This window comes from Nestor notabilis, unplaced genomic scaffold (genome assembly GCF_000696875.1).
Source record: "Nestor notabilis isolate BGI_N333 unplaced genomic scaffold, ASM69687v1 scaffold2680, whole genome shotgun sequence".
In the NCBI taxonomy this organism is placed as follows: Eukaryota; Metazoa; Chordata; class Aves; order Psittaciformes; family Psittacidae; genus Nestor; species Nestor notabilis.
The window spans coordinates 79,682-106,398 of NW_009912272.1; the positions used below are offsets into that span (position 1 = coordinate 79,682).

The 26,717-nt window shown below is 40.4% G+C and overlaps 1 protein-coding gene across 1 annotated transcript in view; it reads right to left on the reverse strand.

Moving 5' to 3' along the window:
* Window positions 1–868: 868 nt before the first annotated feature.
* Window positions 869–26,717, reverse strand: part of SPTBN5 (spectrin, beta, non-erythrocytic 5) — a 91,022-nt gene continuing 65,173 nt past the window's right edge. Inside the window, 24 exon segments of the mRNA XM_010018543.1 lie at window positions 869–1,181; window positions 1,824–1,959; window positions 2,229–2,314; window positions 2,481–2,572; window positions 3,015–3,101; window positions 4,122–4,193; window positions 5,152–5,772; window positions 6,691–6,795; window positions 7,557–7,733; window positions 8,716–8,905; window positions 10,060–10,277; window positions 10,804–10,959; window positions 12,059–12,253; window positions 12,966–13,170; window positions 13,760–13,956; window positions 14,376–14,588; window positions 17,488–17,674; window positions 17,837–18,093; window positions 18,829–18,966; window positions 20,555–20,701; window positions 21,323–21,413; window positions 22,417–22,589; window positions 23,924–24,001; window positions 25,037–25,225. Coding sequence (XP_010016845.1) covers window positions 992–1,181; window positions 1,824–1,959; window positions 2,229–2,314; window positions 2,481–2,572; window positions 3,015–3,101; window positions 4,122–4,193; window positions 5,152–5,772; window positions 6,691–6,795; window positions 7,557–7,733; window positions 8,716–8,905; window positions 10,060–10,277; window positions 10,804–10,959; window positions 12,059–12,253; window positions 12,966–13,170; window positions 13,760–13,956; window positions 14,376–14,588; window positions 17,488–17,674; window positions 17,837–18,093; window positions 18,829–18,966; window positions 20,555–20,701; window positions 21,323–21,413; window positions 22,417–22,589; window positions 23,924–24,001; window positions 25,037–25,225 — 4,200 coding nt within the window. The 3' untranslated portion in view covers window positions 869–991.

Sequence of the window (26,717 nt, forward strand, 5' to 3'; positions counted from 1 at the left end):
TGGTTCAATGTAGCCTGGAGGCTAACAGCCTGAACAACAGGAAAATGAAAGGGGAGCCTCACAGTGTGAAGTGGTGGAGTGGTCTTCATTACTTAGATTCAGGTTTCTTATTTGACATGTGGAAAGGAATCAACGTCTATTAGTGAGAGGAAACTGCCAGTGTGACAGAAGCACCAGGCAGCTGTGCAGACCTTTTGTCCTGGACCCTTTGTTCCTCATACATAGCCCAGATTTGTGATGTTGCAGGAACTATTGAAGTTCATTTAGCTATTCTTTGCTCTTCAACCATGTAAATATCAATGATACAGAAGTTCAGAGCCACTAGGGGATGAAATGACTGGGTATAGGGTCGTGCGGAGAAAAACAGATGTTATAAACTGGACTAGACTCCCTTCTTGCTATCCTGATTTTCCTCTCCTTTTACACTGAAAGGCTGATCATTCATGCATTATTTTAGTTTCAGATCCCATGAAAAATAAGTGACACCACAGGACTTCTTTTTCCTGGTAATCTCATCCAGAAAGAATTGGCAAATAGTTAGGGAATTGTTGGTTAATGTGTTGTAAAACTGAAAGAATGTATAGAGTACAAAACACTTTGGAAATTATATAACAAATGTTCCTTTGAGACTTCTGTTTCTGTCCAGACCATCTAATCCTCTTAAATCTTATCTGTTGATACCTTCAAAGCTACTTGCAGTGCTCCCCATTTCTGTCTTGCAGAGTCACTTCACTTGAGCTGTCTGGCTTAAAGGCCCCTCTGTTCTTCTATTAGGTAACTTGGAGTAGGTATCACTTGGGTGATATGAAAAACGATAAGAGTCATTGTATACACAAAATGCTACCAGGCACAGTCCTGTTTAATTACATTTAATGGCTTTACTAGATTTAAGGCATAATTAAAATAAGTTCCAAGAGTAGTGATTAACTTAAAACATATCAATACATATCCAGAGGGGCAGGTTAAGATATAGTGGTGAAAGGTCTGGCATTCACTGAGGCGAATGCCATTTCTCTCTTCCTGCTTCTAGTACAGATGGAAGCAGTTTTGTTTTATTAACACTTTGTTCTAGGCTTAGGGTGGTGATAGAGGCTCGTGTCACTGCAGTCCCATCTTCCTTAAAATCTCTGGGAAAGGCTGCCAACTCTCTCTCTGGCATGATTTTGAAGGAAGGTGTTCTCCTATCAACAACATGCATCATCAGAAAATCAGGTACAGTCTAGAGGAGTTTCAGTTGCTCTGCATATGTAAGAACTTGTTAGGCATCCAGCTCAGCATCAAACATCTACCAGGCAGAGTGACTAGGATTTCACATCGTAGTCTGTAAGATTTTCACAGACTCCAAATGCAACAGAAATTGATTTATAGCACAGGCCCGATTTCTGAATTTGGCTGTGGCTTCATGTGGCTGTTTTCCATGCCTGTGTTTCAATTCTCAATACACAGCCTCTGAGGAAAGCATTCAAACAGTGCAACTTTAGACAATCAGTTGGCTCCTTTAATTAGGAGACTGGGTTTTGTTTCAGACCCTGCTAGAGAGACTGATCAAAGCAAAAGCACCTATTGTAGACTCCTGCTCTGATTCTGTCATCTGTTGGAATGTCTCTCTCTGTTGAGCATAGAGGTAACGTGGTCTTCAAAGCAGATACTTTCTTTGACACACGCCAGCACTTCGATGTCTTTCTTGGTCACACTATTTGTGTGACATTGATGACAGAGGAGCAGAACTTTTTGACCTCAGGACAATTTCCCTTTACAGGTGATTGCCATATGAGCACAAACAGCACTGATATCTGTTCAGTCTAGAGGTACAGAACACCTACCTCAGGAGAGAGCCTTTGCTGGTTAGTCTTTCAGCAGAGTCTCTGTCTGGAAAGTCCCACAGTCTTGTCTGGGAGGTCTCTGTGTTTGGAACAAAAGGCTGCACCATCGCTGTGGAATGTGATCTGTTACTGTGCCCTGCAGAGTCAAAGAACACAAATAAAAACCTTCTGAAGTAATGTTAGAGGCAGATTGCAGTACAACTGAAAGGCTGCTTTGCAAGTCACCCTAGCAGGTCATTCTCATTACATTGCAAGGTAGCAGGTGACTTGTGCGCTGCTGTCTAGCAGAGGCAAAAAGTACAGCTAAAAATGCCCCAGACTGTGGACACCACCTCATTCTCTTCTCTTTCTCTTACCATCATTTGCTAAAATCATAGTTCATTCTTGAAGGAAGTGAGAATGTACCTATATTATTCTGTAGTGATTGCAGCCAGTCCTCCATCAGTGTCTGAGAAGGTGCTGCAAAGAAATACTCTGCCCCATCTCTCAGCCTGTAGACAAGGATAGGAGAAGGTGAATTCTAGTTAGTCTTGCCTTGTACTTTCTGTCCTTGTCTAAGATATTTTAGCTATGCCTCCTAACAACATACAGTCTTTCACGACTGTAGGTCAATACAACCATACAGGTAGCTGTGTAGGTTTTTATTAGTGCACTTACCGCAACATGAAGGTGTTCTCTTTCCTGATGTAATTCACCAGCCTTTCACATTTGGCACCAGGAATGCTGAGGGACAGGACTGTGGGTACATTCTGAAGAAGGATGAAATTAAAACAAAATGTCTTCTGTGCTTTTTCTGCTAGGATTCAATTTCATACAAACCTCCAGGCTGACACACATGCTGTCTCCTTCTGCTTCTAACTTTGTAACTAAGATCATGGAACAGGAAGAACCACAGAGGAACAATGGGCTATTGCATTGTATCTTGAAGGCAATTCCTGAATAAGATACTTCTTTTAAGGAATGTGTTTGAAAAAAACATTTTACTAGATTTAATACATAATTAAAGCTTATTAATTCTGTCTTATGGTTGGTAGCAGTTGAACAATCATTGAATTTTTAGTCAGCTGACGTTTGAAAAAGCACTGATTACCCCAGCCCCAAGCCAAAGCAAATGTACCTCTATTTTCTTTTAAATACATTTTTACATAGATAAATGCAGAGATTAGTAGAAAGATTCAAAACCCAAATTACCTTAGATGCTTCTTTTTCATCATTATAGAAATCAAGCTTTAATCCATCAAGTTTTACGTAGAAGGATTTCCAAGACCTTGAGCTTGGCTACAAGAATAGAAATGGTAATAAAATCTAATTATTAGGTATATATTTTATTGGAGTAGTGAAATCTTTCATGTGCATTTCTACAGAAAGCTAGGAGCTGCCCATACTATTACCACAGGAGCTCTCTTAGTCATTATTATCTCCTAGAAAACCAGAACCTGCTGTAGTTTCTAGTGTGGGTGATTCAGGAAGGGTCTTTCTGTGAGACAGGACTGAACAAATGACATAACCTGGTGCAAGCAAGCTCTATACCATATTGTGGTTTGCAACATCTTTGAGAGGAGGTGAGTAATCAAAGTTATGTCTATTTTTGGCCACTAAAACCTCCACTTCTTTCCAGCTGGAACACTGGCCCTTACCTGTTGGTCACAGTCTAGTTTTCTTGCTTATATGTAATATCTCAGCAAACATTCCAGTGTCTACAGATTTCCAGCCCTGTTATGATCATTACCATGCTGGCCCAAAGTGATATTCTTTCCAAATATGAGAATTTAGATTTCAGTTTCATTCAGCCCTGGATAAAACGAGCCACTTCTTCAAAGATAAACAAAAACCTTAATTCTCTTCTAGCACAGTTAGAAATTATCTGCACTGGGAGCATTGGAGTGAGGGCTTCCTCTGCCAACAAACTATCATATCTTCATACAGGGTCTGGAAGCTTGTATTTTATTTCATTTTTTAGTTGATTTTTTCCCCCAACTCAGTTGAAAACTGTACTTATAATGAGGGGAACATAATCAACATGTTCGCACAGCCTAGGTTCTGGTTCATAAATCTATTAAATGTAGACAGACCCTGGTCTGCATGATTCCCATGACAGACAAAAGTTGTATTGTCTCTTAAGGACTTGACCAGATACCAAAGTCAGTGGGCACTTCATGCATTTTAGTGGCAACTGAATTAAACCCACTGCCCTGATCTCCTCTTCAGCAAGAATTTGCCCTGAAGAAGCCAGACCAGATCTAGGCTATAACTCAAGCTAAAAATGAATTAACCCAGAGGGATGGCATTTGTTTCTACCTGTTGTCTTCCTGGAAGGAGCTGGTCTCTCTTTTCTAGGAATCCCTCCATGTGCTGGAGACTTGCAGAAACCTGGGACATGCAAGAACATTGCTGTTTAACTTTAAAATGGCCCTTAAATGTATGTTGTAGTTTCTGAAGGTCTTTCTAAAAACATTCCGTACACAGAAACTGATTGCTATTGCCTCTGGCCTTTGCGCTCATAGCTCAGCTAGAAATCCTCTCTAGTCACATCTCTGATATACTACCTAAATGAAGAGAATTCACAGCCACCTAGAACAACTTGCTCATGAATTTGCTTTGTCATAGTGTATTAATTAATTAATATTTTTTAATATTATTAAATACATTTTGCAACTTTAATTGCTAAGGTTATTCATACCCCTCCTGCAATAATACTGAGTTACACCAATAGTGTTGTACTGGGTATGTGACAAAGACATTACTCTCAAAGTGCAAGAAGAGAAGAGAAAAATTGTACCTGTCCATGAGTAAACAATCAGTGCATTTCCTCTCAGGGCGAGCAAACTGGTTTTGTTTGTTCTAGTCTAGCACCAGGCCAGCTCTTTGGCAAGGGTGCCACTAAGTCCTGCCTCTCTCTGACTTCTAAACTGACTGGACCAGCACCACCACCTCACATAGAGGGTATGGGTAAATCTGCAGTCTCGCTTCTTTGTGAACAGCATCTCCTGGCTCTTGTTAAGTGCTCTGCTGAGTTTTCAGCAGCATGAATAACCAATAGTTTGGGAAAGAAAACCAGAAACCAGTACAGTTGTCAAGACCTAGGCTATAAAGCTGAGCAAATTAAAAATGCTTTTAAGGTAAACCTAGCTGCTTAAGTCAACTATCTTTATGGGAAGTGTATCAACTGCAAAGGCACATAAAATGCTTCTTACTGTTTGGATCCATGAGTGTATCCACTGAAATGCCCACTGTATAGTGCTTTTTGTGGCTTTCATGTATTTCCTTACTTTAACTATCACAGGATAGCAGTTTTGCTAGGAGGGGGCCAGGGATCCCTGGGACTTACCGAAGATGCAGTCTCTAACCTCTCCTTAGAGGAGTTAGACAGCAGTAAATCTGATGATTGATCTAGTGGCCTTTGGCTAGGCTTGGGTGGAGTTGCCATTAGTTTTGTCTGCAGGTTGGAGAAAGAGGAGCCTGCAGCACTCTTTTCGTGAGGCGATAAAAGGCCTGTGGCAAATGATTCTGACAAACTGCTGCTGCATCGCTGGCTTGTGGGAGTAGGAGATAAAGGAGAGCTTAAAGGACTGTGATTTTCCAAAAACGTAGCTCGTGGGCCCACCAGCTTCGGTGTAGGTGGAGTGATAATGTCACTGAGCCTCCTCTCAGCCTTCATTTCTGTCTTGCTGCTGCTCAGCACTTCTGGGGCTCCCCCAGCACCGAACTGTTGGAATGTTGAAGAAGACTTTTCAACAGGGGAGAAAATAGTTTCAAGTGGGGCCCTCCAGGACAGGCTGGGTAAGGGCGCAGATGGCAGTGGTGTTGTGCTCTTTATCTCTATCACTTTTGGCGGCGCGTTCCTTTTGTCAGATGTTTTTCTTTTCAGAGAGGGAACCCGCAGAACTTTGTTTTTATCCTTCTGCTCACTCTCTTCCGTGTCCACTTGTTTCAGAAGATTCCTCTCCCTCTGTAGAACACAGGTATTGCATTGTTTAAAATCACCTTCATTACATTCATGGGCATTGGCATTTTACAGTTAGAACTGAAGTTAACTGCTATATGCTGAGCATTATTTTGTTGCCCAAACCATGAATACTGATGGCAGTTAACCTCAAATGCAATGAATCTTGCCCTTGCTAAGTTCTCTAGAGGCTGAGTTTTTTATAAGCTCTAGAGAAGCTCTGCTGCTCTTCTGTGGCACTTCTTTACATTTGCTGTAGGAACAGTGAATATGAAGGGGTTTTTCATGGAATTTTAGAGTGGAGGACCTTTGTCCATTCAACCAACCTGCAAATCACTGAACAAAAGGCAGACTCAGCTAAGCCAATTTTTAGCCTAGTGCCAAGCACAAAAGCTGTGTTTTGCTGGTTATTTCAGGGCAACAATTTAAAAAAACCATTGAACTATCTGGGATTCTGACTGAATATTTTTGGTACTTAATAGAATCCACTGTAGAACTCTGATACAGAAGGAAAAAAGGTCTATCTCTGCCTTGGTCTCCCTTTATTTTCAGCCCTTTGCAATCCTCCAGCACTGTTAGGGGGCTGCATCTCACTACTGAAAGCTGAATGAATCAAAATCTCTCCATCCGTACAGCAAGGAATCACCCTGTTCTCACAGCAATGCACACTACATATCCTTTTTGCTGTTCCTGGCAGAACAGTTTCCACTTCTCCCCTAGAACTTCTGCAAGCTGGTTGGACTCTCTTGATCCACATACAGGTCTTGTTCTCAGCTGCTCTATCTGCAGTAACTCAGCTTTGGTCACTCATTTACTGCCTCTGAGCACAGGAGTTCATTCTTACATGGAATGATTGAGCTCCAGACATTCAAGGACCCACATTATCCTGTCTCATATGCAGCTCATTAACCTTTTCATTCTTACCTTGGTTTTCCTGCTGAGCTGAGCAAATTTCTCCTCCTGAGCTGCAAGCATCTTCTCAAAATCATGGTGTTTCTTCAGTAATCCCTCTACTTCGGATACTGAGTCCTGAATGGAAAAGTTATCAGATACATAAGCCTAAAATCAAGTCCATCAGAAGAGATTGTGCCTATAATCTTCAGATTTACCCATTCTATTAAGCCAAATGATGATTCTGAGATTTTTGTACTTGAATGTCTAAACCCCTGGTGATGTGTGAAAAATAGTTGGCTTCCAACTATAACTGTTAACATACAGATTAAGTACTTGAATTCCAGCCTGTGCTAGACACATTCCTGCCCTACAATACATGCATCTTAAACCTCTGTCTGGCTCTCTGCTTAGTTTTCAATACCTGAGTTTATGACATTGTTTTCCCACCTTATAAAACATCAGAAGACAGTCAACAATGAGAAAAAAACCCTATGGAAGCTGGTGTTTAAATATCAATGTACAAGCTAGCTATCAAGCCATCTGTGCAGAACATTCTACTGCCCCACAGGAGGTGGGGAAAAACCCTTTTTCCTTTCAAAACAGGCTCTCAGCATGTCAGGGAAGGTTGAACCCTCTGAAAATTATCTTAATATGTGAAAAAATGGTCTAGGATTCTTCCCAGTCTTCTACCACCCCCTGGAGCCCAACACTATGTCAAATGCAGCAACTACCCTGGGATCACTTCTGTAGGAGGACAGAGCTCCTGGCCTTTGTAATCTCAAGGGTGCATTACTGTTTAGATTGTGATTGACTTCAGGCCCGAGCTGATAGATGGTTCAAGCACTCTGTATATACACTAGCAGGCATTCCAATAGTGCTGCGCTGTCTTTACTCACCCCATAGGTAGGATCTGAAAGAAAGCTCTCCTTGGCAGCCAGCCACGCTTCTGCTTGTTCTAGCTCTCTGCGGAGCAATTGAATCTCCCAGTTTTCCTCATATAACTCTTTCCTCATGTCCCAGCTCTCCTTTACCTTCTTCATGAGCTCTGATAGCTCTAACAGTTTTTCTTCAATCTAGAAAAATAACATTTGTAATGCCAGGAGGTGAAAAATCCAATCAGAGTTTCATGTCACAGCCAGCTAGCATGTAATTTGCCCTCATGATCCAAAAGATGACCTCTACATAACTTTGTGCTGTTAACATAGCTTAGAAAGGATGTCTGAGTCCTCATATTTCTTACTTGAATCCATTCAGCATGTATGTTGAACAGATATATATTGTATGCATATTCCATATACTGTATAAACAATATCATGCTATATGCTTTCCCGTGATGAAAATTTATACCCAGGCAATTTGTATATGACAAAACTAGAGAGAAGAAAAAGATTCAATGAATGCATCTATTTATGGGAAGGCAACAACTGAGTGCTTTAAACTGGAAACTTCTCTAATTCTTTCTACAACAGAAGTGATGTAATCTTGCATAAATTATGAAGATGTTTTTGATGGTGTGATATCTGGATCTACAAGTATTAAGACAAGCTTGAGACTACTGCAAAGGTCAAAGTCTAAAGGTACATAGATAACAGGATCACACAAGTTTTAACATTCTAGCCCCTTTGGCTATGTAACATTTCTGAAGAATTATGTGTCTTCTGGTGTACATATCATCAGGGACATCAGTCCATCCTATAATTGATTGCATTGTGATGTATTTTATCCTAGGTCTTGTGTAGTTAAATGCTAAAGTCTCATTTATGTAGCACATCTTTTCTGTGGAATAGCGATTCCTCTCTACCCCTCACATAGCCATAATCAATCCACTGACTATTCTTTCACGGTCAGCTTCAGAATCAGTTTTTAGAAGAGAAAGAACTTTAAAAAGGTCTTTTCTTTTTTGACATGTCACATGAAGACTGCAGCTTTTAACAGCAGAGAACCTGGTGTTCCTGTTTATTTCTTCTGTTTTGAAAGAAGAGACAAAGCTGCAACTCCTTCCTGTTTAATGTCTTCTTGTTCAGTCTTGCTTGTAAAATATGTAACTCAACACACCTCTGCAGACATGAAATGCCCATTCTTCAGCAGGTCGCCTCCTGCCCGCTGCATTTCTTCGTATTTTAGCCATTGCTTCTCTATCTCACGCTTGTATTCCTCATGACGCTTGATAAGCAGTTCAGCTCCCAGGACATCATTTGCCAGCTCCTCAGATATCACTAGTGCATGCATCTCATTGGCCCAGGCCCTACAGAGGGAGTCAAAAGGGACAAAAGGGAAGGAATCTGAGTCTGTTGATTACTCAGGAATACACACATCCTATGGCTGTGGATACACGTGTACAGACTCCTATTGCTCATGGAATATATGAATATACAAATACAATGATGAGGGTTCACTCACACATCTATGCATTTTTATAACCTGATACAGTATTCCCAGTGCTGTTTCAATAAACAGCTGGTGAGGAAGGTAGCTGCAGCATCTATACACACTGAAGCACTGTGCATTCAAATCCTCAGGGAGAACTGTAACTGCAAATGCCAAGGCTGTACACATTCTCAGTGCTTTTACTCGTGGTGCAGGGACACAGAGACTAACCTTATCACTATGTGTGGAAGTACTTTATATGCATACAGAGCATTCATGCAAAGAAACATACTGATAGATATTTTGTAAGGAAAATTTTCTACTCCCTGAGCCTCAACTGGCATAAACCAATGGATCTTGATTCACCTGAGCCCAGGATCTATCCCTTAGCATACTAAATGTCCAACAGTTGGTGGTAGCCACTGTCTTTGTATTTCTAATCCATGGATTAACTCTTTCATTAACTACGATGAATTAGAAATTTCCATGTTTCTTCTGTAAAAAAATCCTGTTTAAATAACACAGTTTTCCCTGAATAGGAATGGGCAGAAGAGGGTGTACATATGGGAACTGGTATTAAATACATGTGTGCAAAACATTTTCAACGTTTAAGTTCTACCCTATTCTAGAACTGGGGGCACCAGTTTCTCTACACGTGTATAAATTACTTGACCATCTAGCAGAGACTCTCCTATCTTCCTACAGAATCAACAGTACTTCCAGTTGGAATTATGAGACTACCAAATCTATCCAGACTGACCAAATACTCCAAGACTGTTTAGGAAATAGTCTAAACACGTGGGTTTGTTATACACACTGTGCTGGAGTGGCATGGTCGCCTCTGATGTGCAGTAGAATCTATGAGGTGCTGTTGAGAAGATGGCATGTACTATTATTACTCAAAGAGGTTTGCAAGCAAGCTGTAGAGCACCTGGGACAGCAGTCAAATAACTAATGTGTAATGTAGAAAGATCCTATATGGGAAAGACAAGAAATAAGGCCCACTGCCAAACTCAAGGGGCCAACACATACGTCAGCTCCCTGCAGTCATTGAAGTAGAGCTGGACTTGTTCTGCCTGGCTCAGTCGTGCTTTCCTCTCCAGAAACTTCTTGTCCAGGTTTTCCCAGCACTCATCCACATCTGTGAGTCTCTCCATGATGTTTTCCTTGACTTGAGGGTATGTGCGGCTAAGGTGCCAAGCCTCTCCCCGAATCCGTTCCAGCTCTTTCATGATGGCTCCTAGATCTCTCTGGAACAGAGATGGAGTGGATTGTAAGACCAAGTCACTATTCACACCTATCAATAGCAGATTTTTAAGATGGTGTATATCTTTTCTAACCACTGGCTGCACAAAGGCTGAAAACATGACTCTCTCAAGACTTTTCCTCTCAGTTTCGTCCTAATGCCTTTTAATATTCATCATTAAACATCAAAGAATCTTCTTTAAATGTGACACACTGATTATTTAGTAAGTGTGGAGCTGAAGTCTCTTGTGGTTCAAATGACACCTTTGTAATTATAATTTGGAATAGATTTTAGAAGAGAAGCTCATCCTTAGAAGCAAAAGCATTAATAATATAATATCATAATATTAAAAAGAGGAGGAAAAGGCCACCCCTTCTGTGAAGCACCAAGAATATTTCAGGGTACAAGAAATTTATCTTTTGTTGACCTGCAAACCAGGCACTTGGGAGGATTTCAAATCCAGCTTCAATCTCTTCTTTATTCCTGTCATTTATGCTTTTTTGCCACTGCTTCATGACAGATCCCCTTACCTTTACTCCCTCAAGCTGGCTGAGAAGTGTTTGTACACCTGGAAGATCATATCCATAATCTTCTATATCCACCACTGCCTCTTTTTCCTGCATCCAGCCCTTTACTTCATCCACATCATGATCATACTGGTGAACTTGCTGGGCTGCTCTTAGATTCTGGAATAAAGAAACAGTTTAATGATAATACTACATATCATGTCTGCAGCACAAAGAAGACAACCATTGTATGTCCTAATGCAGTACCAACTGAACAGGAGTGGGAGAGAAATACCTGAAAGTGAGCTGTTCAAGCTAACCTAATTTCCCCAAGTTATTTTCCTCGTTGTAAAGAAATAGATGTCGCCAAAGAGAAATTTATCCCTGCATAAGACGAATGATCAAGATGGAGAGCATGAATTGCCCCCTGAAGGTAGGTTTCTAAACCACAGAAAGCATCCTAAAAAATTTGCTTGGAATAGAGGCCTGCACTGCAAACAGTGACAGTAAGCAGAGCTAAGTGAAAATTAGGTCTTTCTGAAATAAGAGAATTAAAATATGTTCTAATACTATTTTACATTCAAACTATATATTAGCAATTGTCATGCGGATACTGCTGCTAACAGCTTGAACTACTTCACTGGCAAAATGTGTATGTAACAGGAGTGCAGAAAAGAGCTAAGGACATCTGACAGTTTTTGTTTCCCTTAAAGCAAACAAAAATGTTGAGCTCTGTGTGTCCTCTCTGCTTTTCCAAACTCATCTATGATTGCAGTTTCAAGAGACAGGGTGAGAAGATTTAACAGCTGTCTGCTGCCAAAAAGTAGGGCTTTTGGCTGTGTTCTCTATTACCTTCTCTTCCATACCCCTTATTGGACTTCAAGTAACCAAATCAGCAAAAAATCTGGAGAGTTTTAATCTTGTTTAATAAGCTGAAGTAGTTCAACGAAAAGCCTGATGAGTGCCAGAGCTGGCCTCCTGTTAGTGGTGGTAAAACATTAGCCTGGTTTAGTTTTTCAAGAAACTAGATCTAGCAGAGAAATAAGGAAAACATAATTACTCTAAGCTGATAAATAACTTTCAAGTATAAGCCTTGCCAGGAACAGTAGGGTAAGCAGTGGCTATAAAGGGAAATGGATCAAGAAAGAACAGAACAGAACACACCCATTGCTCTTATAAACCTGTGTTTCAATGTGAAGAATGCACTGGTTTGGGAAAGGAAGAAGGAGATTAGAAACTTCAGGGAATTCAATGCCCCAGTATTTCTTATACTTCCTACCTCTGTCCTTGTCTGGATGGCATGGCAGAGTTTCTCCCACATCTCATTGACTTGCTTTGTTCTCTTCCGGATAACGTCCATCTTCCTGTGGCCTTCCTTCTCTAGTTTAGATGCTAACTCATTTAAGGAGACAACTTTGGAATGTCCCAGAGGTTTCACCTCATTTACAAAATCTTTAAACTTTTTCTCCAGCTCCTGCAAGATAAATGGGGACACAGATTTAAATATAAGAATTTCTGCCTACTTTTATGAGGGAGGCAGAAGGGATCACTTTCTGTGTACTGTAGAACACAAAAGCTATGTATTGCAATCTACAAGTGAAAATCATTTGATAAACCCAAATGATCTAAAGTCAGAAGAAGGCATCTATTATCTTGATCACTTAACATGTTAGGTCACAGAAAAAATCACCCACATCCTGACACGCTGCCCAAATCTAAAGCTAAAAAACATACCCTGCAACAGTTGTTGAGGAGTGGACATTATGAATTATACCTCTCTGCACTGTGTGCCCTGAGGAGAAACTTATCCTTGAAATCAGCAGCCAGAGGTGTGAATCCCAGAGTTTTCCACTGAAATTGTTACAAGATAATGGCCCTGGTCACATCACCTTTTTCAAGCCATGTCAAGTTTATAATCAGAAGCAGCAGTGAAGCGTGCTGACCTCGCCTTATCCCAAGAAAAAGCTAACTTTCTCATGTACCTTCTTTTTCTATTGGAGGATGCTACCTCAGAGAGGCCTGTATAAGCAGACAGAAACCAGTGCAAGTTCTTGCTGTAAAGATAACTGTTTTGCTTACTTTTTGTCACTGTAACACACTTCCCTGTCAGCAGCTACACAAAACCTGCAGCAAATATATTCCTGCTTTACAGCACAAAACATACAATACTTCCTATTTTCTTTTACCTCAACATCATCTAAGTCTTGCCCATAGTCATCGGACTCTGCTACGGACTGTTTACTGGAAAGCCATGCATCCACCAGCTGGAATTCTCTTTCAAACTGGTAGAGCTGGAATTGTTCTTGTAGGTGTTTTCTCTGGCTCTCAGCTTTCTGTAGGAGAGACTGATAGTCTGCTAGGATCCCCTGGAGCCTTGAAAGTATCATTGGACTGCAAAGAACAAGAATCACAAGGTATGTCTTTGTTCTACTGTTCTTTTTGAACATCATCTTTCCTGCCAGATTGAATTTGCAACACTTTCAAAATACAGAAGAAACAAGATAACATCATGGAGTGAGTGATGCCGAGCTGTTACAACCAGCTAGTTCAGGACATCACTAAAATATCTCATACAAATGGTTGTTCTTTTCAATTCCTTCTCCCCAGACACAAAAGCGAACTGGCAATGAAAAACTGAACTGCCAAGAATGTCTGTTTCCTTTCCCAAGCACAGTGGTTTTTGAACCTTTATGGTAAATAAGAATTAGATGACAGTTCCTAGGAATAAACAATGAACAAAGCAGCTGATCTGCACTAATTGTCCTGCTGTTAAAAAAAATAGTCATGAAAACATTAAAACAATCACCAAGTTTCTTGGGGACTGAGTGTGTGTGATGGTGGTGAAGGAGGGATTGATGTCCCTGAAGTCATATTTCTGAGCGAGCCCTCAAACAGCAACTGAAGGCTGAACTTTTCCATATTTGCCTTCTCTGGGTGTTACTGTTGGACCTGGAGCAGAAGCCTGCTTTCATTTTCCTACCTCTCTGGGCTGTCTTTGTTTATCAAGCTGGCACCTGTCTCCTGTACTTTCTCAATCCGGGGCCTGAAACCATCCATGTCCAGCTTGGTAGCTTCAAGTTTACGAAGTAAAGCCTGTGTGGATTCTTCATTCTTTCCATAATCAGAGGTCTCCAGAATGAAACTCCTCTCTGCCAGCCATGCCTCCACCTCCAATAGCTGCATAAAATACAGGGATGAGCCTGAACACAGCTGTGATTTAAGTCAAGACAAAGAAAACTGGAAAGCAGTGGTGCCCAAAAAGACACATCAGTGAAAACAGAGGGGCTTATGTGACCCCAAAGACACATCATTGAAAACAGAGAGGGGCTTATGTGCCTCTCTGTAATGCAATCTAGCAGAAACTATTTAAAAAAATGTGTACCCAGAACCCAGTAATTACAGTTACATGTTTATCCCTCACTGTAGTTAGTTGGAAAAATAACTGGTTTTTCTCCACTGTATATTTACCAGTTATGAAAAATCAGGACAGTATGACTTTTGCTCGTATCTCAGCACTTGCATCCATTCAACAATACAGGTATTGGCTCTTTTAAATGAAAACAGGCCAAACTAAATCCCTCATGAACCATCTTTACCTCATTCAGGAGCAGATGGGCCTCGTATGACTGCATGAGCCGCTGCCTCCTCTCTTGAGCTTCTGCCTTCAATGTTTCTACAGAAGTCTCAAGCTCCTTTAGATGCTCCATGATCTCGCGAGAGGCTGAGTGACCTCCTCTTACCAGTTTCTGCCCTGTACTGAGCACTGCTTTGGTCAAAGCATCCCGACTGCTTATCTCATTCTCCAAATTCTAGAAAGAGTAGAGAGTAAAATGACAGACTGGAAATAAAAGCTATGGATGGTTCTGCAGCAGATGATGTAGTCATGTAATTCCATTATAAATTTGTTTTCTATACACAAAGATGGGCCAGAGGTGCAAAGTCCAACTGAATGCTAGAAGTGGGGTGGGGGAGTTTTTTGGCGTGAAGTAGCAAGTATAGAAATCAAACATAGGTTTGAAGTTTGGACCTCACAGTGTGGAGGGAAGAGGTTCTAACCACAAACCTCTCATCTTAGATTCCACTGAGATATACCCACTTCCATCCCACTGCATGGTGTGTCTTTAATTAAAATGTGTCTAGTGAAGAACAATCAGTTCACCTGCTTATCAGTATTCATCACTTGCTAATGCCTTTGTAGAAGATGCAGCTTTGCATAACAGCCATTGCAAACACTGTGGGTACACGCTCTACCAGGTAGCCAAGAGGACAAGGAGAGAAGAAAACTTCCTGAACCAGTTCTCAGTCTTTACTTGAAATTCATTTTGAAGGCTGGTAGGTTTTAAAACCATACGCATATCCATACACACCCTCATGTGATATTTGCATGGGTGGGCAAGGACCATGCCAATTTGCACGTGGGCAGATGTGCTTTTCACAGCTAACTCTGCCTGAGCACATTGAGCACAACCAAACCAGCCCCCATCATTTTACAGTTGTTCTGTTTATTTTCATAGCTATAAACCAGGCAGTTTCAGCATTGGACTGCAGAGTTCTGTAATGCACAAGAGATGCCCTCTCTGAGGGGAGGAGCTGCTTTTTCAACTGAAGTATCAGACTTGGCTGGAAAAGAGCTCTGATTCTAATCATGCATTTAAGTCCCCCCTATTAATTTCAAGACAGACACTATGTTGTTGAAAAGTGACACCATATCTGACCCCAGCAGAATGGAATCCAGTGGAAAGATTATAAAACATCTTGTACCATGTATTAATAATAAGCTAGCAGCACGAAGAACAACTTTACAGTTGAACATTTAGAAACATGTGTTCACAGTACTTAATTTCTAACAACAGGAATTAAAAAAGAAAGAAACCAAAAAGTGGGAGGGAAGGAAGGGAGGGGAAACGCTGTTCCAAGCCAAGCAGCTGTGTGTACACATATTGTATTTGTGTGCAAATGCAGTTTAGCAGACAGTATTTATTTATCTTAGGTTGATACATTTCATTCTCAGTATCTTTGGTGGTAACAAACCAAGAACTGCAAAGCTGGCTCAGTAAAACAAACAACAGAGGGTGGAACTGACAGTATATTCAGTTCTGGACTGTTACGTTACCTCTGATATTTATTTGCCTGTAAGCCAACATTAAAAAAAAGGTGTAGAGACTCCAGCTACTAAACCATTGAGAATTCAAAACTTATATTCTAATCCTGATTCCAGAAGAATAAAAAGTAAGATAGCAGGAAGAATTGGCATTTTATTATACACTGGTATTATGGTCTGTATCTCCCATTCTTGCAGTTCATTGAAATATCCTGAGACCTGGCCAGTTAACAAAGAAAATCGCAGCCTAAAGCAGTATCTCCACTATTCCTTCAGTTAGACCAAATATTTCCTCAGCTTAATTCAGCTCAAACATTCCTTTCTCCTGCGACCTTACCACGTCAATCAGTTCATTATTCATTTGAGGTAAGAGGGGTAATTGTGCACATAACAACATTTATACTTTTAAATATGATGAAACAAGCTTTTTGTTCTTACTGTCTTAGCTCAAAATCACAAACTGCATCTTGCTTAAGTACAGAATTTTTTACAAAGATGAGAATTACACTGAATACTGAGAAGGTGCAAACTATTCAGAATATGCCCATGGGTCTTACTCAGGAATATTCTGGAAGATGCATTTAAAAACATTCTACAATTCTTCATTAGATTGTGAGTGTACCTCAGATAAATCAACTTTTTAAGAGACTTCATCCCTGTCCTAGTATGTTTCCTGTAGCAGTCTTGACATTTTACCCTGGAGACATTTCACATTCTTTGTAAGTTCAGATTTTTATTTGTAGACATGCAGATGGCATCAAATGCTTGGGCTTACTCTCTTTCTGTGTATATATATATCACACACACTCCCACTTTATAAGATCTTCTGTCTTTCCTAGCCCTACTGCAGATTGCACATATTTTCTCCGGAGACACCTGACTTGGGCTGTCATTTGCTAACACTAAATACCAGTAGCTGCTGGAAACTTTTAGTGGGATTTTGTTTTTCTTCCACCTCATATCTGCAAAGAGATAGTGCTCCTTGCTCAAAATGATCAGGAAGGCAGCCGCTGCTTTATTGGTATTTGAAATGGCAGTGTTCCAGGCACTGCTTTCTTTGATGGCCCATCTGAACCTTGTGAAATAATTGAGCAGCTATCTTGAAAGTTACTACTGGAATAAAAGTCAGCTAAAGATGACCATAATATCCTGTTAACTCCCTCCAGAGGAGAAAGAGTTTGGGGGAAAGATGCTTTCCTGGGAGTTCATGCTGAGACATCTGAACAATAAGCTTGCTTGGATGTACTTCCTGAGTTTTGAAGCATATTTGTTAGGACATCTCTTGCCCAAAGAAGCTATGACTGCATGCACATTTTGTAATATCTATTTTATATTGCAAAGGCCAGGTTTTGAACTCAGTTCATAGAAAGAGACAATGTGTCCATAGAAAAGCACATGGTGTGGTACCTACACTGCTGCAATGGTAAGCAGCATGGAAACCTATGTTGCCAGGTCATGGACGTATCCTTCAAAAAAGGATAAGAATAATTCCTGGTATCATGAGTCCTGTTAGTCAAAGCACAGTAGATAGAAGTTTGCCAGAGGCAAATTAAGTTCCATGTTCTCTCTGATTCTAAAGACTGAGAATGGTTCCCATGTGATGTTACCTGGTGCTTTTCTTGTAGACTCTGAACAGTTGCCAGGGACTGGCCATAATCCTTGGAGGAAGCCATGGGGAGCTTCTCATGAACCCAGGCTAACTCTTCATCAACATCTCGGAAGAACTGGTACTGAAGCCTGCTTGCCTCCAGACTCCCACGTCTCTCCTGCAGAGGATCACGCAGACTTTTGTATCTGCAGGATTTAAAGGGAACACAGTGAGGAGTAATAAGGAATGAATGCAAAATGTTCTTTTCAGAATGATGTAAAGAAGGAAAGAAAAAAGGTATGCAGGTAAGAAAAAGGCTGATAAAAGTAGGAAAAAGATGGTAGGAGATAGGCTGGGCACCCACACACCTCTGCACCAGTTGATCCACTCTCTCTTCTAGTTCATCAGCAAGGAAATGTTTCTCTTTCTGGAATTGCTGAGCTGTGACCACGAGCTCTTGCAGCCGGTCCCTATGGCCAGCAATATCTTCCTCCAGTTCCTCTTGTTTCTTCAGATGACTGTTCAAAACCACTAGATCATTGTTACTATATGGTGCTTTCAACTCATTTTCCACATCTTCCAGCCATTTCTCCATATCTTCTACACTTCGCTGAAAATGAAGGCCCTGAGGACAAGCAAGAAAAAAGGTCATTTAAACCTTTGGGACAGACAATATAATATAAAAATCTTGGCCACTTTCAGTAAGAATTACACACAAACATGAAGAAGCTTCCCACTGCTCAGCGAATGCTTCCCAGATAGGATGGTAGTCCAAATGAAGAAGAGAATTCAGTCTAAGCGAACACAAGAACAGATGCAGAGAACGTGAAGAGCTAATCTTACTTGTGTTGCACAAATACTTTTCAATAAGGGACACAGTACCTTAAAATGAAGCCATTTTAAGGAGGAACCTTTTTTTATACCCACAGTGTGTCTGATAGCCCATGTAAAACTCGGTTATGAGAAGTCATGTGCCTGGAGCAAGAAAAATGAAAAGCAGCTGTGGGCTTCTTTCTCAATGTGGTGGAGAAAAAATGCCATCAGGACAGATGCGGAGAGTTGACTTGTATGAGTAAATGGATTTTCTCCCCTCAGTAACCCTCTCTGGAATCCTGATCTAAACCAGCAGCAGAAAGCAGAAGGAAACACAGTCAATAAATCCTTTTTCCTCCATAGGGGTTGCCAATTCTGCTGCTGATTCTATTCAATCAGTCCACAATTAGTAGTTTCTTTGCTCTAGCGGTCTGGAAGAATCAGGTCTAATTGCATCAATCACACTCATAGGTAAGACATGTAGTAAGGCAGCCATGTTATCCATGGGAATGACACCAAGACCCAACCACTGGTGCTCCTGTGTTACCTTGCAAGCATCCTGCAGCTTGGTCCGTTTATCCTGGCAACTTGCTAGCAGTTCCTCCCATAGCTCTTCCATTTCTTGTAGTCTGGACTGAATGGCTTCAGGGGCATAGTGCCCCTCACGGAGCATCTTCTCCCCTTCCTATAGAAGAGAGAACAGTTGACGTTTTCTTCCTTTGCTGGATGCACCAGAACATACCGCTTTTGCCTACATAAACAAAGTCTAGCGCAACCATCACTTCCTGACATAAAAAATAGAGGCTGCACAGACGAAGAAAAAAACCAGATAAAGGCAAAATGCTTATTGAAACTAGGGCAGAGACCAATTTTCCTGTTTTTCTGGCCTTTAAAATTGTTTGAAATGCCAGAAGGCAATGTTAGAAGACAAAGGGTAAAGAGAACCATCATTAAGCAACAGCTACATTGCCTAAAAGCTGGCAGGAAGCCTAGTTTGCAAACATTCATTTTTTCTGTGATGTCCCACATTCTATGATCACGGAGATTGCCCAACCATGTGTCCTTTCCTATTCCCTTCCTTGCATTTTAAGAGAGGACTATCTCATACAAGTGAGCCAGTGTATGAGGTAACAAAACCTCTTCAAGCCATGTACTTTGTACCACTGTATAGTGCCATAAAAGTCTGTCTGCATTTCTAACCCCTGAGCTGCAGGTGCCTAACAGGTTAGCACAAGAAGAGGTAGAGGGGGCACAGCAGGATCTCCATCAAGTAGAAGAGTGTGTAGGCATATCCTTAAGCTGGGACTAAGTTTGCCTTAGAAAGCTGAACTAAGCTGTTTCTACATTTTCGTGTGGGGAAGAGGAGGCACAGCAAGAGAAAGATACTACACTAGGACAGCAGATGTTAATTTTCTTCTAAAGAGCAACTACTAAGGCTATTCCCACTGAAAAAGATGGGGCATCAAGAAAGAATGAGGAGATTGCACAAACAATTCTCTAAAACCAGATTAGTTTAGAGAGAATTGTAACTCCAACTTTTAAACCCCCTGTAGTGGCTATAAACAGAGGGGTTAAAAGTGGTTTGGGGTTTTGTTTGTTTGCTTGCTTTTTAAAGAAGGGCTGTACAATACTGGATGTAGGTGAGTCTGAGGAGGGAATCTACTTTTAATGGTTAGCTATCTGTTGCAAAATACAGCTAGTAAGCACTGTGCTGAAAATAAGGTTAATAAACATGTAACAGTCTGTCCTTCCAAACTCATCATCTGATCACAGCTTCTGCCAAGTATCTGACAAAGCTTGTCAGACTTCCCTCATTTCTCTCCTACTAGCATGCTGCTGCAAAGGCAACACTTGAAAACTCTTCTTAATCCTTTTCGTTGGATAAATCTTATCCAACTTGCTGAAGTTTTGCATCCAATCAGCTAGTTCCCTGCTGGAAAGAAATGCGTGTGCCTCTAAAGTGGCATTCACACCAGCAAGAAGTCCCTAAAGTCAGCGGATTTAGTCTTTCATTGAAAGCACCCATCTCTTTCATGAATATAGACAGAAAACTCACACCAAAAAATAACAGAAAAATTGAAAGAAACCAATGGAAACAGAAAATTCATGATGGACTAAAAGAATAAGTTTCACAGTCCTCTCAGTGACAATGTGTACAATGTCAGTGAGGGAACAATAGTTCCCCCTCCCTTGTTTAAGGTTGCTGTAACTCTGGATGCCTGCAGTCTTTCATGACAGTTGCCCACCCTTGCCATCAACCCTGCTTCTCTTACAGATTTGATGGAGTCCAGGCGATTTCTGTTGGCCATGATCTCTGCTTGGAAAGTCTGATGCTTCTGCAGTTTGGTCTGCAGATTGCTCGGATCCTTCCAGCTATCATCCTGGGCAATGCTGATCTTCTCATTGATCCAGGCAGCCACCTTCGTGGGAGGAAAGAACAGAAGTAGACAAAAGCTTCAGTGTTTCTTCAGCTCCAATTTGCCAGGCTCTCCTCTAATACATATAAAACATAGGACTAGTGAGTAAGGACACAAATGAGTTGTTCTGAGGTACTGCTTCCTTAAGGTCCTCCTGTCTTTCATAATGAAGTCACCCTTATATCTGTGTTTGCCAGCACTGTTAACTGGAAAGGGGGCTGTCTCCATGAGATAGCGCATGGGCACGTGTGTGCATGTACACAAGCGTTCATGGTTGAGAAAGGGCAATTATCTCCCTATTTCTAACCTACTGTCAGTGTCACAAGAAAAGAACTGATTTGTCTCTTCCCATAAATTTTAAAATGGTAGCACACTCCCTTTAAATGCAATTTCTTCAGCATTCTGCTGGTGTCCAATGCACACTACATCTTTCATCTGGTTACTGGAGGGAAGCTGTGACTTGAAAGCTGAAAAATATCCCTTTGCTCTTATCTTTTCCAGTATCATCTCATTCCAGGCTCACTTTCTTGATTTTTCTCACCGTGAATCCCTTCAGGGTTTCAGATCTACGCAGTGCAGTATGTTTTAAGATACTAGAATACCATAAATCTTGTGTAATTGTACCTCAAAGGAATTCCTCAGCAACTTCTGCAGAAGCCTTGATTCCTCTAGCAGATGTCTGCGAGCAGCAGCATTCTCCAGCAGCTTTTCTTTCCTGAGTTGAAGACAAATGTGTGAGGTAAAAGCCACAGAGTGAATTAGGATCTGGGCTTTCAATTTTCATCTCTAAAACACACATGGTGTAACTCTCCATTCTCTAAGACAGAAATGTCCATGATATGGAGCCTCACATGATTTGGACAGTCAGAGAAGATGCCCAGGACACTATAGGAAGGATTACTAGCAGATGGGTATGTTTAAAGTACACACAGATTATGTATATATGTTATCTGCCTCTAGGAATCACCATTACTGTCTTTCAGGGTACAAAAGAACATAAATGTAGCATGTTTCCTATATGGAAAGCCTGTGAGTATGATGGGTTTTGTCAGGGATAAATCAAAGCTTCACCATCTTTCCATCTGTTTTGAAATCATCTTAATAAATTCATATGTTCACTTAAACCATAAGGGATCTCCAGTTTCTCTGTATAAGCTTTACATGTATCTTCTTTCCATCTACCATAACACGGAATACAACTGTCTCTACTGTCAGCATTGAAAATGAATATGCAACGTGCTAGGAGAAATAAAGTAATTCACATGAAAGGGCAAGATCTGATCAGAAAAATTGCTGATGCCCTGATAAGTAATTTGAGCAGGGCTATAAGATCAACCCCACTAGAGCAGTGAAAAAGCAGTTGTGTAGCAAATGACCTTTCTGCATGGTATTTAGTGATAATGAAGTATTTAATGGCACAGCGAGCCTGTCTTTTGTTTGCAGCACTATCCCAAAGGCAAAGCCAGGATACAGGATTACAGGAAAACTACCTTTTTCTGAACCCAGCTCCCTCTCCACTTGACTATATTTTGGAAATCTCCTAATGAAATATTGACTAGACCTCAGGCCAATTTGGCAAGACTACAGTGCAAAGTGCAAAGTTGAATAAATGCAAACTAGTTTATGGTTCTCTTAAATAATTCAAAGATACTAATTACAGGCAGAGAGTCTCATTGCAAAAGAGACGGGTGGTTGACATGGGAAGGGTTTGATTTCACCTCCTCAGAACGGCCTGGCATCTGTTGGTGATATTTTCTGAGTCATAATGCTTGTTCTGCATTAGCTGCTGAGCAAACGAAGCCATCTCATCAATTTTCTCCATCTGAGCTTCCAGGGCTTTTTCAAACTGCGTGTGTTTCCGCTGTAGGCTCTCCACACTAGACACCGAGTCCTGGATAGGATTCAACAAAGGGAAGTTGCTTTCAGTCAGGGTTTTTCCATCCACAGCACTGATAATCCAGAAGCTAAATGACATTCACCCCACATTTGCGAGCTGTCAAGAAAATCTATTGGTCTTTGAAATTTACTGGCATTTAGTCTGAGACTCAGGGACTAAATAATGTTCTATGTACGGTCTGAGGCCATTATTTCAGGGTCAAAACTGGAGTAACTGCTGGATGCTTAGCTTCTCCTGCATATTGCTGTGCTGCATAGAACATATAACTTCTCAAAAGTTAAAGCATCAGCTCCTAATCCTAAATCAATTTTAAGACAGATGCTATTTTGGAAGCAAATGTGGGATGCAAAACTGAGATCTGAGTTAAGTGAACAAATATGTCACAGAAAGAGATTAAAATTAGAGCCTTGGTTTCAACCCATGGAATTTGGAAGAGCTCAGATCCAGATTTGAATTTGAGGACTGGAGTCTGACATTATAGTTAATCTGGAGAGAAACAGAACTTGACTTCTTGTAACATTTGTGAATCCCAAGCTTAATGACTCAGAGTTCTCTTTTCAGCACCCCTCTGCACTTTTAATTTTAGAAGCAGTGGTGTCAAAATGTTGTTAGCACTATAAAATCTGCTTTCCCACTATTCTAAAGGAAGCAATAAAGCTCACAACAAACGGGTCAGAAAAAATTATAAACTTCTGGGCACTTGCATGTGTCATTGGAAGGGAAAATACAAGAATAGAGCATTTTCTGTACATTGTTGAGCTAAATAGGACTGTAAAATGGGTGGTTCCTTCTAAGTATCATATACTTCAGTGCAGGGACTGTAAACACATGTAATTGTAGTTCCTGCAGAGATAACCAATTTGGTAGCACTACCTATGCAAGATGCAGGGTAAGCTAAGCATCAGAATGTATATCCAGCATCCTGCCTAGCTTTTGCAACCCATGCATTCGTCTGTGGTTTCAGTTATTGCAGTGTTATTGGTAACTGAGGTAGGTAATTTAAAGCTACACTGGGTATGTGACAACAGTGATGACTTGTGCACTGCTGGCAAATGTATTTGGGTTAGACATGACCAGTAAGAGAGAGATGCACTTATTTTCCTGCTATAATTGGAGTAGTTGGACTGTTTCATTACTCTTGGGGCTGAAAATCCTATCCTGTGTAAAATATCAAGGAAAGAAATCTGATCCTAAACCATCCACAAGACAGAGCAGTAACTTCAGAAGGAGAAGGATCACAGGAAGGTTCAGAGCACGTCATTATACTTCGCAGATCCCTTTCTTCCAGATTGATTGCAGAGAAATTTGTAATTTCCTGGAGCACCTACTCCTAAGTCCTCATTAGCTAGGAAAGCCTCTTTGCTGCTGAGCCAGCTCTCAGTCTGTTCCACGTAGCCATAGAATTTCTGTATAGGGAAAAAAGCAGTCATAAACATGGTGCAAAACAGAGGCAAATCTGACTTTGGCAGACTACACTGTAAAAAACAAACTTCCAGGGCTATTCCAAAAATTAACTGCACAGTGCTGGATGGCAATTAGCATTAGAGGCTATAAAAAACACATGCACATCAATTATTACTGTTACTTTCTCACTTTCTCCTTTATAATGTGATTATTTCTTTTTGTTTAAGACATAGGATACAATACAACTACTCATTGCTTGCTTGCTAATAGCGTAGAGAGATGTGGTTACTGTGTAAGGTAACTGGCCAATTAAAAGGACTCTAACATGGCCTGAAATAAGTAGACTGTAATACATAAAGAAGCATGAAAGCAGCCCTTACCACATGGCTGAAGTTCTCAAATACACAAAGCTTTTCAGATGGGACTAGCAGCACCAGCTGTTATTTAAGATACTTGATATTCCCCGTTGTAAAATCTCCATTTCAGTTATTTCTAACTTTTGCCAACAAGCCATTTGAGCAGAAATTTTGTAAGTGAGATGGACTGTTACAGGGAAGTTTTGCTGGAAACTGCAGCCAAAACACTTCTTTACTTAGAAAAAAAGCCAGGGAAAAATGCACTATTTGGTCCATGCTGAATTTTTCTTCAGATTTTTTTTTTAAATACTTGCCTGTCTCTATGGTTTTGAGGGAAGTTACAGAATTTGGTAGATTAGTAAAATTCCATTTTAAGTATGTTCCTTTCGCCAGCTGCATGAGAGTTTGACCAAATTTTGCTAAGTTTTATAGCCTTTGAAAAACATACGAGCACATATTCCACAGGAATTTCTTTGATTTGCAAAGGTACAATTTCTAAAGGTCCTGCCACCACTAAATGTGCTTGGCCCTCAGCATGCCTTCTGGAAACTGGTAAAATATACATTAAACACTGGGTATTATTAGCATATCCTTCAGTACACTACCTTATAAATTTGCTGTTTACAGCGAGGAGCACTGTCAGTGGCATATGCATTCTCTCTTGAATATCTTTGTACTCACCTGTAAATCTTGTGCTTGAAACAATTTTATATATTGCTCCTGCCATGCTTGGATCAATTCAGACCAGGCTTGCTGTAGTCTGGAGAGGGACTGGTGAATCTCAGGGCTTGCGTAGTGACCAGAATTGGCAAGTTCTTGACCATAGTTACTGAGAGAGTTGAATCTTTCCACCCGTGCTTCAATCTCCTCCTAAAATATATTACCAAAGTTGATGTCAAGAGTTTATGGGATGCCAGTTATTCAGAATACAAGCCTTAAGGGGAAGAATATGGGCTGTAACTTTCCAACACAAATATTTGTATGGAAAATCGTTCATCTTTGAGCTATGTTACTAAAAGAGCATAGAACTGCCTAGGCAAAAATAAACGTGGACAATAAATGACTATATTGCTCTAGGAACAACTGGTCTCCTACAAATCAAAATTGGGATTAAATTGGAAACAGATTAGAAAATGCTTGGGTATAACTGAATGCAGTTTTGAACATCTGTAATATCTGTATCGCTCCCCTCCAGTCTTCCTACATAAAGGTGGTTCTATGAGAAACAGTGCTTAGAATTTTCCTTCTACTGCCAAATAATTTTGCATCAGATTATTACATTAAAGACATGGTTTTACTTTATTTTGTGGTGTTAAAATTAAATACATTTAATTTTTGCACGTGGTCTAGGGAATGAGTTATACATTTATACTGAATCCTGAAGATGAAAGAATTACAAGCTACTATGACCCCTGCAAAGTGAATGTGGAATTCCCAGTGTATACACTTTGAAAAGAAAAGTAACCCTGCACTGAAATAATACCATGCATTAACTCATTAAGCTTAAAAGCTATGGCATTTACTACTAAATATCTGAAGTTAGAACTGCTGGTTTTAGGAGCAGGCTTTTTTGGAGGTGGTGTTGCCCAGCCATAGATAGCTCAGCTGTAAGATAGCCGTTCTATTCTTTTAATTCAGATTAGCACCTTGTGTTCAACTCTAGTCTCTCCTAAGGACTTTGGTTTGAGACACTAACCTGAGTGAAAAAAAACCCTTCCATTTTTATTGCCTTATCTATAATTTTAGTTCAGTCAGCCCAACACAGAAGAACATATTGCCTGGATTGCCTGGATTCTAAGACTATCTCCTTAGAGCCATTTGGTCTCCTTTACGAACAGATATTAAAGACTTAGATCTTGCTACCATCTAACTTTGGAGAACACTATGTCAGTGGTTTGAGGTATGTCTATTGTGACAAAGAATTGTTAGTAAAAACATATGACATAAGAGAGCATTGTTAAAATGGAAGACTGAAAAAGGAGGGGACTTCAGGTACTTCATACTAGGAAGTGGATCAGAATCTACAAACTATTTGTGCTAATAATGAGACCCACACAGCACTGGAAATATTCGTGATTCTGGGAACATGATTTGTAGAAAAAGGAACATAACTGCAAAGAAAAGGTAACCCAACAGCTGGAAGATAGGTACGGTGCTTGGGAAAAAGTAAAATATTAACTTTTTTCTAAGATTAATTAACAACATGACTCCTTTTAAAAAAACTACCGAAAATATTAGCCAAATTAGCCACCAAAAGACTGTGTGGTAATTAGTAATGGGATATGAGGTGTTTCAGAACTGAATGTGTAGTACTCTCCAATGGCAATTTACTGCCCTGTGTGAGATGAACTGCAGTTTTTAT